At 39.4% G+C, this 15,790-nt stretch overlaps 1 protein-coding gene across 2 annotated transcripts in view; it reads left to right on the forward strand.

The window, feature by feature from the left end:
* The window catches only part of LOC127431171 (potassium channel subfamily T member 1-like), a 29,899-nt gene extending 14,435 nt beyond the window's left edge, over positions 1–15,464 (forward strand). For both annotated transcript variants that reach the window (XM_051681474.1, XM_051681476.1), the window contains exons 19-30: positions 1,693–1,798; positions 1,910–2,082; positions 2,463–2,534; positions 2,636–2,770; positions 3,345–3,456; positions 6,524–6,625; positions 6,812–6,895; positions 7,037–7,159; positions 8,421–8,712; positions 9,583–9,645; positions 9,949–10,033; positions 14,154–15,464. In XM_051681474.1, the coding sequence (XP_051537434.1) occupies positions 1,693–1,798; positions 1,910–2,082; positions 2,463–2,534; positions 2,636–2,770; positions 3,345–3,456; positions 6,524–6,625; positions 6,812–6,895; positions 7,037–7,159; positions 8,421–8,712; positions 9,583–9,645; positions 9,949–10,033; positions 14,154–14,244 (1,438 nt within the window). In that variant the 3' untranslated portion in view covers positions 14,245–15,464. The remainder of the gene's footprint in view (positions 1–1,692; positions 1,799–1,909; positions 2,083–2,462; positions 2,535–2,635; positions 2,771–3,344; positions 3,457–6,523; positions 6,626–6,811; positions 6,896–7,036; positions 7,160–8,420; positions 8,713–9,582; positions 9,646–9,948; positions 10,034–14,153) is intronic.
* The last annotated feature ends 326 nt before the right edge of the window (positions 15,465–15,790 follow it).

The raw sequence follows: 15,790 nt of genomic DNA on the forward strand, positions 1-15,790 counted from the left end.
CGGCGCATCCCTCATCCTTCCTGGGTATTGGCACCAATGTAACAGGGTAAAAGGGAAAGGAGGAGGCGAGAACTGGCATGACAATATAAATAATCATTTAATGATTAACTTAAAGCAAAGGACATACGTATAACACACACACACACATACAGAGCAGCTGCCTGTAGCTCTCTCTCTCCTGAACTGCCGCCTCAGGCTGCCTTTATCCCTCTCGTGGGCTTGATTAGCCTGATTAGGGGCTGGGCGTGCGCCATTACGGCCTGGCCCTGCTCTCCTCCTTCCCACAAAAATAATGAAAATTTAAATAGAAATACATTTTAGGTTCATGTTTTTTTTATTATTATTATTTTATTATTTGTGAACCTGCAGAGTTGCATTCACATTGCATGTTAAGCTCGAACTGTTCTGTGGAAATAAAGAGAACTTGACTCCAAGCACCTCCTGAGAATGTCTCATTTGCAGCATTCTCATAGACGACTCTTGTAAACAGTTTTCTAACAACTGAAATAAAGAAAGAGTGAGAACTTTTTACATGAGCGTGTTCCACGAGACACACTCGCATTGAATGCCTCTGAACAAACAGCAAATCAGACATGCAAAATATAATAAAGTGTGTTTCTACAAGCGTGCGTCTTTGAGTCTAACAGCATTTCTTGTCATGTGTCACTCTGAGACGTCTTGCAGGTTGCCCGCCAAAGTGGCGGGTAAATTTGCACAATTACCCACCACTGCCCATAAAATAGGTAATTCACATTTGGTGGGTGCTAATTTAAAACCCTGGGCTACTATATAATACATTTGTTGACATCCCAGCTCCATGGTTTTGTCCAGATATTATCGAACATCGTCTGTCAATGAGCGTAAATATCTGCATCAGGATATTTGTCAGATATCGTCGAAATCTGATTGGCATTAGGATGCGTTTCAGGTGATCTGATCACATGTGGTCAGCACTAAATACAGGTCTAAATGGGGTATAAAATGTTTTGTTATCAGATCACAAAAAACACATACGAAGGTGGCCTGGGTAGCTCAGCGAGTATTGATGCTGACTACCACCCCTGGAGTCGCGATTTCAAATCCAGGGTGTGCTGAGTGACTCCAGGTCTCCTAAGCAACCAAATTGGCCCGGTTGCTAGGGAGGGTAGTGTCACATGGAGTAACCTCCTCGTGGTCACGATTAGTGATTCTCACTCTCAGTGGGGTGACGTGGTGAGTTGTGCGTGGATCGCGGAGAGTAGCATGAGCCTCCACATGCCGTGAGTCTCAGCAGTGTCATGCACAGCGAGCCACGTGATAAGATGCGCGGATTGACTGTCTCAGAATCGGAGGCAACTGAGGATTGAGGTGAGTAACCGCGCCACCACGAGGACCTAATAAGTAGTGGGAATTGGGCATTCCAAATTGGGAGAAAAGGGGATAAATAATAAAAATAAATAAAAAACACATACAAAGGTAGTCAAGAACGCAAGTGACCACATCACATTTGAGGTGTAAACGCTAATCTGTCCTGTATATGTCCCGGATAGCAGTGAAGCATCACCCCTCACTTTTTTGTTTGTTTTGTTTTTTGGAAAAAATCCTAAACCAAAAATCCTAAACCTTTAGAATAATAGTGTTTGGCTTTATCAGGCCAGCATAACTAATCCACATAATTTGCACTAATAAAGTGGTTTATGTCATTTTTTTCAGATTTGTTAAAGGATACCCCCCAAACTCTCCTTATATCGGGAGTTCCCCGACCCTCTGCCACCTGCTACCCCAGAAAGCCCCTTTCTGCTGCCTACGGCTTGACCAGGTGAGCACAAGGCAGCACTATGAATGGCATCCTCGTGTTTTATTTGCATAATTTGCTAACAGTAATATACCATGTCAGCATGTCATATTGGTCTCATTTTTGCTTTTGTAGAGCTGCGACCACGTTAGCTTTGAAGATGCAAAAGCATATGGCTTCAAAAACAAACTAATCATAGTTTCCGCAGAGATGGCAGGAAACGGCCTTTACAACTTCATAGTGCCTTTAAGAGCCTATTACAGACCCCGGAGAGAACTCAACCCTATAGTCCTGCTGTTAGACAACCTGTAAGAGTACACACACACACTCACACACACACACACAGACCAACAGATTTACACTTACCTCTACGAACACAGAAAATTCAGTGGTATTACTGCTTCCAAAATTAATCTGCAACCCAGCAAAATCTTTCTTTATAAACATGATCTGCGTGGTCTTTCTATAGAAACAGGGCTGATATACCTTGTATTGTTCAGTTACACAATTTCTCAGTGCAAATCACGATTAAGGTAGTAAACATTAGTTCTTGCTGCCTGCACACGGAAGTAGTTCATTTTACTCACCTACGTTATGATATTTCAAGCCAAGTTCAACTTCAATGACACCAAACACCATGTCGGAACCAACTGAATTGAATTTGTGGAAATCTTTCTATTTCATCCAGACCTGATGACCACTTCCTTGAAGCCATATCCTGCTTTCCAATGGTGTACTACATGGGCGGCACCATTGACAAGTACGTCTAGACACCGAACACCCTCTAACTTTCACTATTGTCTATTTAAACACAGACCTCTGGATTTGGATAATCTGATTGGTAGTTTTTGTGATTGACAGTTTGGACAGCCTGTTACAGTGTGGGGTTTTGTGTGCTGATAATCTTGTGGTGGTGGATAAAGAGAGCACTATGAGTGCAGAAGAAGACTACATGGCCGACGCTAAAACTATCGTCAACGTGCAGACCATGTTCAGGTAAATCTGCAGTAGTCTCAACAGGTAGTCCTGCCTTAAACGCATGCCATTTTTTTTTTTTTTTAAATGACACAGTCGTGGGGGCCTGGGCGGCTCAGCGAGTATTGACGCTGACTACCACCCCTGGAGTCATGAGTTCGATTCCAGGGCATGCTGAGTGACTCCAGCCAGGTCTCCTAAGCAACCAAATTGGCCCGGTTGCTAGGGAGGGTAGAGTCACATGGGGTAACCTCCTCATGGTTGCTATAATGTGGTTCTCGCTCTCTGTGGGGCGTGTGGTGAGTTGTGCGTGGATGCCGTGGAGAATAGCGTGAAGCCTCCATGTGCGCTACGTCTCTGTGGTAACGCGCTCAACAAGCCAAGCGAAAAGATGCTCAGATTGACGGTCTCAGACGTGGAGGCAACTGAGATTTGTCCTCTGCCACCCGGATTGAGGCAAGTCACTACGCCAACACGAGGACTTAGAGTGCATTGGGAATTGGGCATTCCAAATTGGGGAGGAAGGGGGGGGGGGTGGATTACATAGTCCAATCACTCTCTGCCCATCTCATTTTCTCTGTCTGTGTCTGTCCAGGTTGTTTCCAAGTCTCTGTATAATAACAGAACTGACTCACCCCTCGAATATGAGATTCATGCAGTTCAGAGCGAAGGACTGTTACTCTCTCGCCCTGTCTAAACTAGAGAAGGTGAGGTGAGAAGAGCACAGTGTGGTTTTCAGTTTTTCTATTCAATTCAGTTCACTTTATTTGTACAGGACTTTTTTACAACACATTGTTCCAAAGCACCTTTACAAAGAGTAGTGCCTTACAACCCCCCTGTGAGCAATGGAGACAACAGCAAGGACAAATAGATGAAGATATACAGTGCATACAGAATGCTAAAATGCTTAGTATCTACACTCCATACCCCATAATGACAAAGCAAAAACCAAATTTTTGATAACTTTGCAAATTTATTAAAAAGAAAAAACTGAAATATCACATTGACATAAGTATTCAGACCCTTTGCTATGACACTTGAAAATTAGCTCAGGTGCATCCCATTTCTCTGGATTATCTTTGAGATGTTTCTACACTTTGATTGGAGTCCACCGGTGAAAATTCAATTGATTGGACATGATTTTGAAAGGCACATCAGAGCAAAGACCAAGCCATGAGGTCAAAGGAACTGCCTGCAGAGCTCAGAGACAGGATTGTGTCGAGGCACAGATCTGGGGAAGGCTACAAAACATTTCAGCTGAATTGAAGGTTCCCAAGAGCACAGTGGCCTCCATAATTTTTAAATGGAAGAAGTTTGGAACAACCAGGACTCTTCCTAGAGCTGGCCGCCCGGCCAAACTGAGCAATCGGGGGAGAAGGGCCTTGGTGAGAGAGGTGACCAAGAACCTGATAGTCACTCTGATTGAGCTCCAGAGATCATGTGTGGAGATGGGAGAAACTTGCAGAAGGACAACCATCACTGCAACACTCCACCGATCTGGGCTTTGTGGCAGAGTGGCCAGATGGAAGCCTTTCCTCAGTTCAAGACTCTCAGACTGTGAGAAACAAGATTCTCTGGTCTTATGAAATGAAGATTGAACTCTTTGGCCTCAATTCCAACATCATGTCTGGAGGAAACCAGGCACCACTCATCACCTGCACAATACCATCCCATCGGTGAAGCATGGTGGTGGTAGCATCATGCTGTGGGGTATTTTCAGCAGCAGGGACTGGGGGATGGTCAGGGTTGAAGGAAAGCTGAACGCAGGAAAATACAGAGATATTCTAAATGAAAACCTGGTCCAGAGCGCTCAGGGCCTCAGACTGGGCTGAAGGTTCACCTTCCAACAGGGCAATGACCCTAAGCACACAGCCAAGACAATGCAAGAGTGGCTTAGGGACAACTCTGTGAATGTCCTTGAGTGGCCCAGCCAGAGCCCGACTTGAACCCAATCGAACATCTCTGGAGAGACCTGAAAATGGCTGTCCACCGACGGTCCCCATCCAACCTGACAGAGCTTGAGAGGATCTGCAGAGAAGAATGGCAGAAAATCCCCAAATCCAGGTCTGCAAAGTTTGTTGCATCATACCCAAAACAACTTGAGGCTGTAATTGCTGCCAAAGGTGCTTCAACTAAGTACTGAAGTTAAGGGTCTGAATACTGATATCAACGTGATATTTCAGTTTTTTCTTTTTAATAATTTGCAAAGATATAAAAAATCTGGTTTTTGCTTTGTAATTTGGGGTATTCAGTGTAGATTGATGTTATTTTTTTATTTATTTTTTTAAGCATTTTAGCATAAGACTGCAACATAACAAAATGTGGTAAAAAAAATGAAGGGGTCTGAATATTTTCTGAATGCACTGTACTTTTATATGTTGTTTGGTTACATTTGAATATACTGTAGAGCAGTGTTTCTCAACTGGTGGGTCAGCAGACAACAGGGAAAAACAATGCCATGGTTCCACTGAAAAATTTTCAGCGTATGCCCAAGTGAAATTTTGGGCTGCCTAGCAAATTTGACGATAGTCTCACATTCAGCACTTTACACGCAAAAGGCTTTTCATCTGCAACGCAATATTTTTTCGGTGCGATAAAGCTTGTTTTTCACACGAGTGTAACGGAACAACTCACACCAATGATCTGCTCTGTTATAATCTACTGTATCTCTGGCGCTCGCGCACACATCAACACCCATTTGAATTCTAGGTGATAATGTTTCTAGTTGCCATATATGGCAATGAGGTGAAATAGAGCAACACTGTGCAACACTGTGCAACACTGTTTCACGATTTTACAGTAGTAACAGTAACTGTGATAGTTTGACAAAAATGTTATAGTTTCATATTAAATAATGTATTAGGTAGGGGGCTTAGGTAGCTTAGCAAGTAAAGACGCTGACTACCACACCTGGAGTCGCAAGTTCGAATCCAGGGCGTGCTGAATGAATCCAGTCAGGCTTCCTAAGCAACCAGTTTGCCCGGTTGCTAGGGTGGATATTGTCACATTGGGTTAACCTACTCGTGGTCGCTATAATGTGGTTCTCACTCTCAGGGCGCATGGTGAGTTGTGCATGGATGCCGCGGAGAATAGTGTGAAGCCTCCACATGAGGGCATGCCAAATTGGGGAGAAAAATAATCCCCCCAAAAATAATAATAATGTATTAGGTAGAATCTATAAAATTATTCATAAACACTATAATTTATTATTATTATTATTATTATTATAAAGACTAGCCATGGTCATGAGGAGCCATCTATGGTCTTTCCTGTGCTTATATTTCATCGCACTGTAAATTTAAGGGCAAGTTCATAAAGGGCTTTAAAGTCTGGGCCTCCAAGACTTGTGGACAAATAATGAACAAAGTTTTCCTGTGTAATACATGTTTTGTTTGAATGATGTTTGAAATTAGAAAATAAACTGGATAATAAATATAATGGACTCATATAAATAAAAGGGGGGAGAGAAAGCTTCCGGTATCTTTTGTTGTTGACATCAACAACAAAAACAATGTCACTAGATACATGCATTTATACTTGAAAACCATGAACAAAACTATGCAAGATAAAAGAAAATATGACCCAGGCTATATTAAATACAGGTTATGTTTTTCTTTCACCACTTGATGTCCAATGTAAAATCTGGGTCCCGAAGCAAAACCAGTTGAGAACCACTGCTGTAGAGTATTGTATTTCTCATGCCTATTTCATAATTCCTGCACCTATGAAGATGTAAAAGTGTAACATGTTTGTTTATGTGTGTTTGATTGGCAGAAAGAACGTGATAAAGGTTCTAATCTCGCCTTCATGTTCCGTCTACCATTTGCGGCTGGTCGAGTCTTCAGTATCAGCATGCTGGACACACTTCTCTACCAGGTAAATGCTAGTCATGTTTGGAAAATCCCCAGTAATCCCAGTGACGAGACACGCTTGTGTTCAGGAACACAACTTTTCATTTACAAATTATAAACTCTTGTGTGGATATAACTTGGCAAACTAATGTAGTTGTGATTAATATTTGTGGAGTTTGTTTTAATATTATGTTTGGATGTGTGTTTTGAGTGTTTTGTGAAGGACTACATGATCCCAATCGCCAGATTACTGCTCGGGCTGGACACCACTCCTGGATCAGGGTTCCTGTGTGCTGTGAGTCCAACACACTCTGTGTGTATGTGTATATTTCAAGCAGTATATCTCTGTTTATTAGTGTGGTTAGACTGATATTTATTACTGCAGTTTAGACTGATCTATGAGTGTGTATGTTTATGAATATATTCCCATGTGTAGATGCGTGTGTGTGAAGCTGACCTGTGGATCCATACATATGGGAGATTGTTCCAGAAGTTCTGCTCGTCTAGTTCAGAGATTCCCATCGGAATCTACCGCACAGAATCACACTCACCTTCTGAGGTTCAGTCTGTCTGTCTGTCTGTCTGTCTGTCTGTCTGTCTGTCATCCTATAATTTTATCTATCTATCTATCTATCTATCTATCTGTCTGTCTGTCTATCTATCTGTCATCCTATAATTTTATCTATCTATCTATCTATCTATCTATCTATCCGTCTGTCTGTCTGTCTGTCTGTCTATCTATCTATCTATCTATCTATCTATCTATCTTTCTGTCTGTCTGTCCGTCTATCTATCTGTCTGTCTATCTATCTATCTATCTATCTATCTATCTATCTATCTATCTATCTATCTATCTACTGTATCTGTCTGTCTGTCTGTCTATCTATCTATCTATCTATCTATCTATCTATCTATCTACTGTATCTGTCTGTCTGTCTGTCTGTCTGTCTGTCTGTCTATCTATCTATCTACTGTATCTGTCTGTCTTCTGTCTGTCTGTCTATCTATCTATCTATCTATCTGTACCGTCTGCCTGTCCATCCATCATCTATCTGTCCGCATCTGTCTGTCTGTCTATCTGTCTGTCTATCTATCTATCTATCTATCTACTGTATCTGTCTGTCTGTCTATCTATCTATCTATCTATCTATCTATCTATCTACTGTATCTGTCTGTCTGTCTGTCTGTCTGTCTGTCTGTCTATCTATCTATCTACTGTATCTGTCTGTCTGTCTGTATGTCTGTCTGTCTGTCTGTCTGTCTGTCTATCTATCTATCTATCGTATCTATCTATCTATCGTATCTATCGTTCTATCGTTCTATCTATCAAGCAATCTATCTATCTATCTATCATATCTATCATGTCCATCTGTCCATCTGTCTGTCTGTCTGTCTGTCTGTCTATCTATCTGTCTATCTATCTCTCTACCTATCTATCTGTCCGTCCGTCCTTCTATTTGTCCGTCTGTCTGTCTGTCTATCTGTCTATCTATCGTTCTATCTATCTATCGTTCTATTGTTCTATCTATCAAGCAATCTATTGTTCTATCTATCTATCTGTCCATCTGTCTGTCTATCTATCTGTCTGTCTATCTCTCTACCTATCTATCTGTCCATCCGTCCTTCTGTCTGTCCGTCTGTCCGACTATCTATCTACCAATCAAGCGTTTTTGTTTTTTAAGGGAATTCATGTATGTAGCTGATCATTACTTCTATGTTTAGTCTCTGCTAGCATAATATTCCTTTTGTTCGTGGCCACGGTGTCATCATTAATATTTTCTTTGTATATCATATGTTTCCATGGTTACTGTCACCTCCAGTTTCAAGGTTCTGTCAGCACTGAGGGCTTAAACGACACCAGGGAGAAAGGGGAGGAGTCAAAGTTCCTCACCCGGAGCTCCTCCAGCAGTGACCAATTAGAGCACCCGCTCCTGAGAAGGAAAAGCATGTACTGGACGAGGCGTCTTAGTAGGCGGAGTGTGAAGAGGAGTGACTCCGCCCTCAGCTCCATCCAGCAGCGACTGGGAGTGTCACGGCGCTCAGAGAGGGAGGAGCTTACGGAACTGGTCAGAAACCGTATGCAGCACCTGGGCCTGCACACAGCTGGATACAGTAAACCACGCCCTTTACCTCATTACTAATATGAATATTAATGATATATTGTGAAGCATGGTTCAGCAAAGCAGCTGATTTGCTGTTATTTCAGCATAAGAACTGAATTCAGTTTATCAAGCTTGTTGAACATAATTGGAAGATCTATGCAAATCATGTTCATGTTTATTTTTTATATGGTTTGAAGGACGGTTGTAACCACTAAACATTAAAGGGGACATGCCAATTTCAATATTAGTTTTTTTAATGCTTGATTCTTAACGGTGCTGTATGTGGTATTTTTTTATGGAATGGTATGCAGAAAATGTTCCTTCTCCCTGAAAGATATCACTGAAATAAGTGTCCTGAGACACGCGGACACACTCTTTGATCAGCTAATTAGACAACTTTGATGTTCTTTCTGCCTGTCAATCATTTTGCCCGTTCTCATAGTGTAGTTGAAGTGGATCATTCAGGTTTAATGCCATACTCAGATTCCTACCGTGAGAGGATGCACTGCTCAACAGTTCGGTCTCAAGGCAATTTTTAGAGAGCGGTGTTTTAGAAAGAGGGGGCGTGTCTAATTTAAATAAAAATGGGTGATATTGACTTTTCTCCCATTTTTAACGATCAAGTTCGACCTATAAAATCCAGTACCTCCTTATTTGTTTTCTGTTGAATTTCCTGTTTTTACAACAAAGTTTACATTATGTGAGTACAATTCAATGAAAAATAAAAGGGGGGGAAAAAGAATATGAATCTGAATATGTGGCTTCATTCTTGGTTAAAAGAGCCTTTTTTGGCTGAAATTATACAGATAATAATTTCGATCCTTTATGTCTTCTTTTTCTCTCTTTCTGTTTTTCACTCTGTCTGTTTCATCTCATGTAGAAGATGTTACAAATCTAACAGCCAGTGACGTGATGAACAGAGTGAATTTAGGCTATTTGCAAGGTAAACTTCCTCCCCACTACTCTTGAGCTTGCTTCAGGGTCTGTTTTATATATATATATATATATATATATATATATATATATATATATATATATATATATATACATATTTTTTTATTTATTTTTTTATTTTATTTTTTTCATTTGTGGTATATTTAATTTAAATTAACTGTTTTAGCAGTCCTCACATTTTTTCCAGTCAATAATAATTATCCCTGATGTTTGAATAGAACACGAATAGAATTTTGTTTAACCTGGTCCATCTTATTTGAGTGACAGCTGTATCTACCAATCTCTGTTGCAGATGAGTTGAATGACCAGCAGAACTCAATTTCATATGTTCTCATAAACCCCACCCACGACACGCTGCTGCAGCTCAACGATGTTGTGTATGTAATGCATACTGACAGAACACACACACACACACACACACACTTTATTTTGATTTAATCCTTTAGCTGCAACTGTTTTTCTCAAGAGGACCTGCCAAAAGTCTCTACGGTTCTATAACCTTTGACGGGACATTTGGTCACATTTATTAAGTCTGTGTTTGTGGGTCAGGTTTATCTATCGTTGTTGGAGACATTTGGTTCGCATAAGGATAACAAAACCTGATTTGTACACACACACACTTTCTCTCAGACATTAACACTCTCCAAAACCACACTCAAAAATATTGATATATTTATCTATTTTCTATTACATATACAGTATATATATATATATATATATATATATATATATAATATTTATTAGGGGTGTAATGGTTCTCGGTATAAAAACAAACCATATGGTTGGCCAACCACAGTTCGGTAAGCATTTGCTCCACAGTTCATGTCTAGTTTAATAACGCATCTGGATCAGACAGTTTGGCGAAGAAAATGAAGCGCCAAATGGACATAACTGCAGTTGTAACCTCCACTAATGCACCTGTATGGCTCTGTAGATGGACACACTCCACCTGTGTTTCACATGGGTCAACTTTCTACAGAAAGAAGCTGTCCTATTAACTGTTAGTATGTTAAATCAGTTGATGGCATCACAGTTCTCTCTGCAAGAGAGAAGCCCCTGTGTCATTGAAGTCTCCTGTCTGGGAACTTTTTCTTTATGCTGTCAATCACAACAGCGATGGTCAAAAAACTTTTACAACACAGGCACTGTTTGCAGACATTGCTCAACGTGAGTGCTGTATACTGGTAATACATCAATGTTTGATTAGCTATTTACAGGGGCGTAGCAGTCATTTTAAAAGTGGGGGGACACAGCTGTCAGTAGGTGGCTCGCACAGACCCAACACTTACAGTGCAGTATTAATATATTACAGTATATATTAATATATAAGTATAAAAGTATTATATTAATATATACATATTATATACTTTTAATTTTTGTAGTATTTTAAAGATTCAATTATTGCAAATTAATTGCAAAATTTTGCAAAATTAGCTACAAAAATAAAGGGCATCTTTATGGAGCACTTACTTCTGTTTCACACATGACAATAAAAGACTGAGCACAAGCTGGTCCTGAATAAATTATTTAATAAATTACAATAATGACAATTGTGCATGTGAACAGTTTACGATTTAAATGTATCCAAGTGGCTCTAGTGTTTTGACTACATTAACCAAAATGTGTTCAGATCCATTTAATGATTCAGTGATCATTTCTGGTGATGCAAAAAGCATAACTTAATGAAGACTCATGCGTTGTTATAAACTCCACTTACAATGTGTGCTTTAAAGAAGTCCTTTGTTTGTTTTTTCAGAAGTGCATTTCACATAATGCTGCTAATCAAGGCTGATATGCCAATAAATAACTCTCATTTGGGGTGCCTGGGTAGCTCAGTGGTAAAATACGTTGGCTACCACCCCTGGAGTTCGCTAGTTCGCTAGTTCGAATCCCAGGGTGTGCTGAGTGACTCCAGCCAGGTCTCCTAAGCAACCAAATTGGCCCGGTTGCTAGGGAGGGTAGAGTCACATGGGGTAACCTCCTCGTGGTCGCTATAATGTGGTTTGTTCTCGGTGGGGCGCATGGTGAATTGAGCGTGGTTGCCGTGGTGGATGGCGTGAAGCCTCCACACACGCTATGTCTCCGTGGCAACGTGCTCAACAAGCCACGTGATAAGCTGCGTGGGTTGATGGTCTCAGACGCGGAGGCAACTGGGATTCGTCCTCCGCCACCCGGACTGAGGCGAATCACTATGCGACCACAAGGACTTAGAGCGCATTGGGAATTGGGCATTCCAAATTGGGAGAAAAAGGGGAAAAAATCCCAAAAACCCCCCCCCCCCCCCAAAAAAAAAAACTCTCATTTGTGTGTTCCTCATCTCTAGATTATTCATTTAGATCAACATCAATGCCAATAAAAAACATGGATAAATGAGCATTGTTGAAAGCAACTTTGTAGAAATGAATGGAGCCGCATTGATTAGACTGTCTGACTGACGACCTATTACATAAGGGTTGTTTTGGGTCATGAAACTCACCTGTGATTGGCTGGATAGTCACTCAACAGCCCAAAATAACAAAACGCGAAGGAAACTGTACATAAATCCACCATTTGGACTATATGTGTTTTGCTTGAAAAAGTGCGGGGGAACAAATCACCTTTTTAAAGAGTGCGGGGGACGTCCCCATGGCTGCTACACCCTTGGCTATTTACGCTGACATCACCCCGAGGATATATAGTGCGCGGTGCGCACAGAGCCGCAGGTGAGCCCGAAACTGCACACAGACACACTCCCTTCCGTCTTTAAACAGGCATTCGGTGCAAGTTTGGACAGACATGAAACAAGAACTAAAGCGCTTGGGGTGTTCATAGCCAAAGTTATGTTGCCCTTACTCCGTTGATGAAGATGTGGGATTTCCGCATATGATTAAAATACTCGATTCGCGTTATGACATCCATTCTCATGTCTCGTAAGTTTATTTCTTCTATAGTGATGTACAGATTCTGAACGTTGAATATACGTTGAGTTTGAAATGCATATTATGTTAATGCATGTAGCGTAATAATGCAGGTATTCATTTCAAATGTTGAGTTGGTAATTAGAGAAAGGTTTTTTTTTTTTTAGTTAAGGACCCAAACAAAAATTAACCATGATTTTACTATAGTAATATTGTAGTAGCCATGACTGAAGTAACAATGACTGCTGTCACCATTGTTTTCTTGGCAGAAATCATAGTTTTGACACAATTAACCATTGTTTTACAACAGTAATACTGTAGTTTCCATATAGTAACCTTGATTTAACTATAGTATTGCAACCATGACAATAACTATGTTAATTTTGTGGTTACTATAATTTTACTACAAATAACAATGTTTAAACTATGGTTACTGTAGTAAAACCATTAAAAAGAAATTCCCTGAACATAACAAATACCGAACCGTACTGAAACCATGATACAAACCGAACCATGAGAAATTTGAACCATTAAACCCCTATATATATATATATATATAGGGGTGTAACGGTTCAAAAATAATGCCATAAATAGATTAATTTATCACTTAATGTCATACAAAGTCCAGTAAACATCAAAAAGCTAAATCAATATTTGGTGTGAACACCAGTTCTCCTAGTTACACCTGGTCACAGTTTTTCTTGGTTGTTGACAGATAGGATGTTTCAAGCTTCTTTGAGAACTTTCCATAGTTCTTCTATCTATTTCGGCTGTCTCAATTGCTTCTGTCTCTTTATGTAATCTCAGACTGATACGATGTTCAGTGGGGGGCTCTGTGGGGGCCATGACATCTGTTGCAGGGCTCCCTGTTCTTCTATTCTAATCTTTTCTATTTCCAAAAGTAATGTTTGGGAGTCTTACATTTATATTTCCTATTGACACACTAAAGCTGAAGATATAAATAACCATCTTAAGACAAATGCTTTTGTGAAACATCTTATGTGCCTAAAACTCTTGCACAGTACTGTATATATATATATATATATATATATATATATATATATCTTTGTATTTTTATTGTATATGATGTATAATATATTTATATAGTTTTCGACATGTAGAGAGGTTAGCTGACCATAAGTCGTAAAGCTACAGAAGCAAAATGATGACTAAATGGTATGACTAAATTATAGATAGATAGATAGATAGATAGATATACTATTAAAAGACTTATTTATTTAAAATTTGCCATACAATATCTATATAAAATCAGTTGTAAGGCAAAGTGTACATTTTATGAATTCAGAATAAATTGATAAAGTGGTTTAATTAAAATGAATAAGTAGTAGAGTTTGGTAAGTGGCAAAGCAATTACATTTGCTTTGGCATTAATTTAACTTATTTTATACTTAGCAAAGTTAACCATATTTAAATAAATCTAATTTAAACTATTTGTTAAAATCTTACTTTTGCACTCACAGCACACACCTTGTCTCAAGAATTACATTAACAGTGGTAAACCGAAATGATCAACTTTACTCAAAAGTGCATGAAGCTTTTAATAAAAAAATTTACTTGAAGTGTTCAATCTGTTCTGTAGGTTCTTGATCCGTCCAGATCCACTGGCTCATGTACCCGATGCTCTGCCTGTACAGAACCGTCGCTGCTGCCGGTCCACAACAGACACATAAGAACTCAACGAGGTTTAACTGGTCAGGATTTATCAATTAGATCAAATACAGCCACAGTGATCCAGCTTAAAACCCACATTACAACACCACAATAATGTTCTAAAGTGCTGTCGATGCTTTAATAAAACGCAGTACTTCTCACCAGCTGCTAAACCTTTCACACTTGCTCATATAAACTCTTTCTGGTTCATAGTTCAGATTAATCGGGGATATTATGGTCTAGGATCAGCATATAATCAGAGAAAAGTGTAAAGAAAAAAAAGCACTGAATCATAAGTTAAAGACAGGGTTTACATCAAAGGTGTAACAATTTATGGGTAGAGCAATGAAAGATGCAATGTTGTAGACTAGACAGTAGGGGGCGATTGATGTCACAGCAAAACTAATAGTGCACTTACCTTTGCAACAGGCTTTTTTCACAATCATGTATGGTAAAGTCCAGTTGCGGTCATGTTAACAACTTACAGTGGCCCCAGAAATTATTTGGTCACTTAAGTCACTCTTAAAATTGTCTGAATGCTATTAATTTGGTAACGAAATATCAATGAAAGTGCTGAGATTCTGCTAGAGCTTTTCTCTGAACTAACTTCACTTTTCTGAGTCATTTCTGCTGGTGATTTTTTGTAGTTCATCACATTAACTATTTGACATGTTTTAGTGTTTGATAACCAGAATGTGTCCAAATGCATTCTTCACATGTCTTAATTTTGAACAGTGTCTATTGTTTTAGCATTTGAAGTCCAACACATTTTATGAGATTTACCTAACAAAGTGTGCAACTTGGTGTGTATTTATTTAGTTATTTAATTAACTAAGATTTAATCTAATGCAATGACATTTATACATTTTAAAGAGTAGTTTAAGTTTCTTTAACACTTTTTGGGGTCATGGTGTGATTTTCAGCATTGTTATTAGGGAAAATGCATTTTTGCAATTTGAATGCAATACATTTTATGTCTTAGATTACTGGCTTACATTGTTCTTCAGAACTGATCTCAGACTTTAAACATTTTAAAATCCATCTTTTTTGAATAGTGATGTTTTGTTATTGCTTAATGTTAGTTTTAAATGTGACCAAATTCAACTTTGATTGCATTTCTGTCGTCTGTACACTGGTAACAATAAAACGTGGAACTTGTTGATATTGTAATTACACATACAGTAGAATGTAATGTGTATGTCAGATATTTTTGTGGTATTGTGCCTTTTGAATTAAATTGTTTAAAGCATAGAGTGTTTAAGGTTTTACATCAGTGTGTGTGGTTCAGTGTCAGATGAGCATACTTAGGCTAATAAAGGTATAAGGTGTGTTTGTTTGGAAACAAAAGACAAGATAGAATGAGAGTAGTAAATTAACATGAGTGCCAGCAGCATGGCATACAAACACACATGTGCACACACAAACAGAAGCACTGCTGAGTGAGGCAGTTTCGATCGACAGGTCTGAGCAGGAGAGAGAGACAGGGAGGTGTGTGATCGGCAAGGTGTGTGTATTGTGAGGACAAATGTGAGTGTTTGCTTAGAGTCGTGATGAATTATTGGGATC

The sequence above is a fragment of the Myxocyprinus asiaticus genome, chromosome 40, assembly GCF_019703515.2.
Source record: "Myxocyprinus asiaticus isolate MX2 ecotype Aquarium Trade chromosome 40, UBuf_Myxa_2, whole genome shotgun sequence".
Taxonomy (NCBI): Eukaryota; Metazoa; Chordata; class Actinopteri; order Cypriniformes; family Catostomidae; genus Myxocyprinus; species Myxocyprinus asiaticus.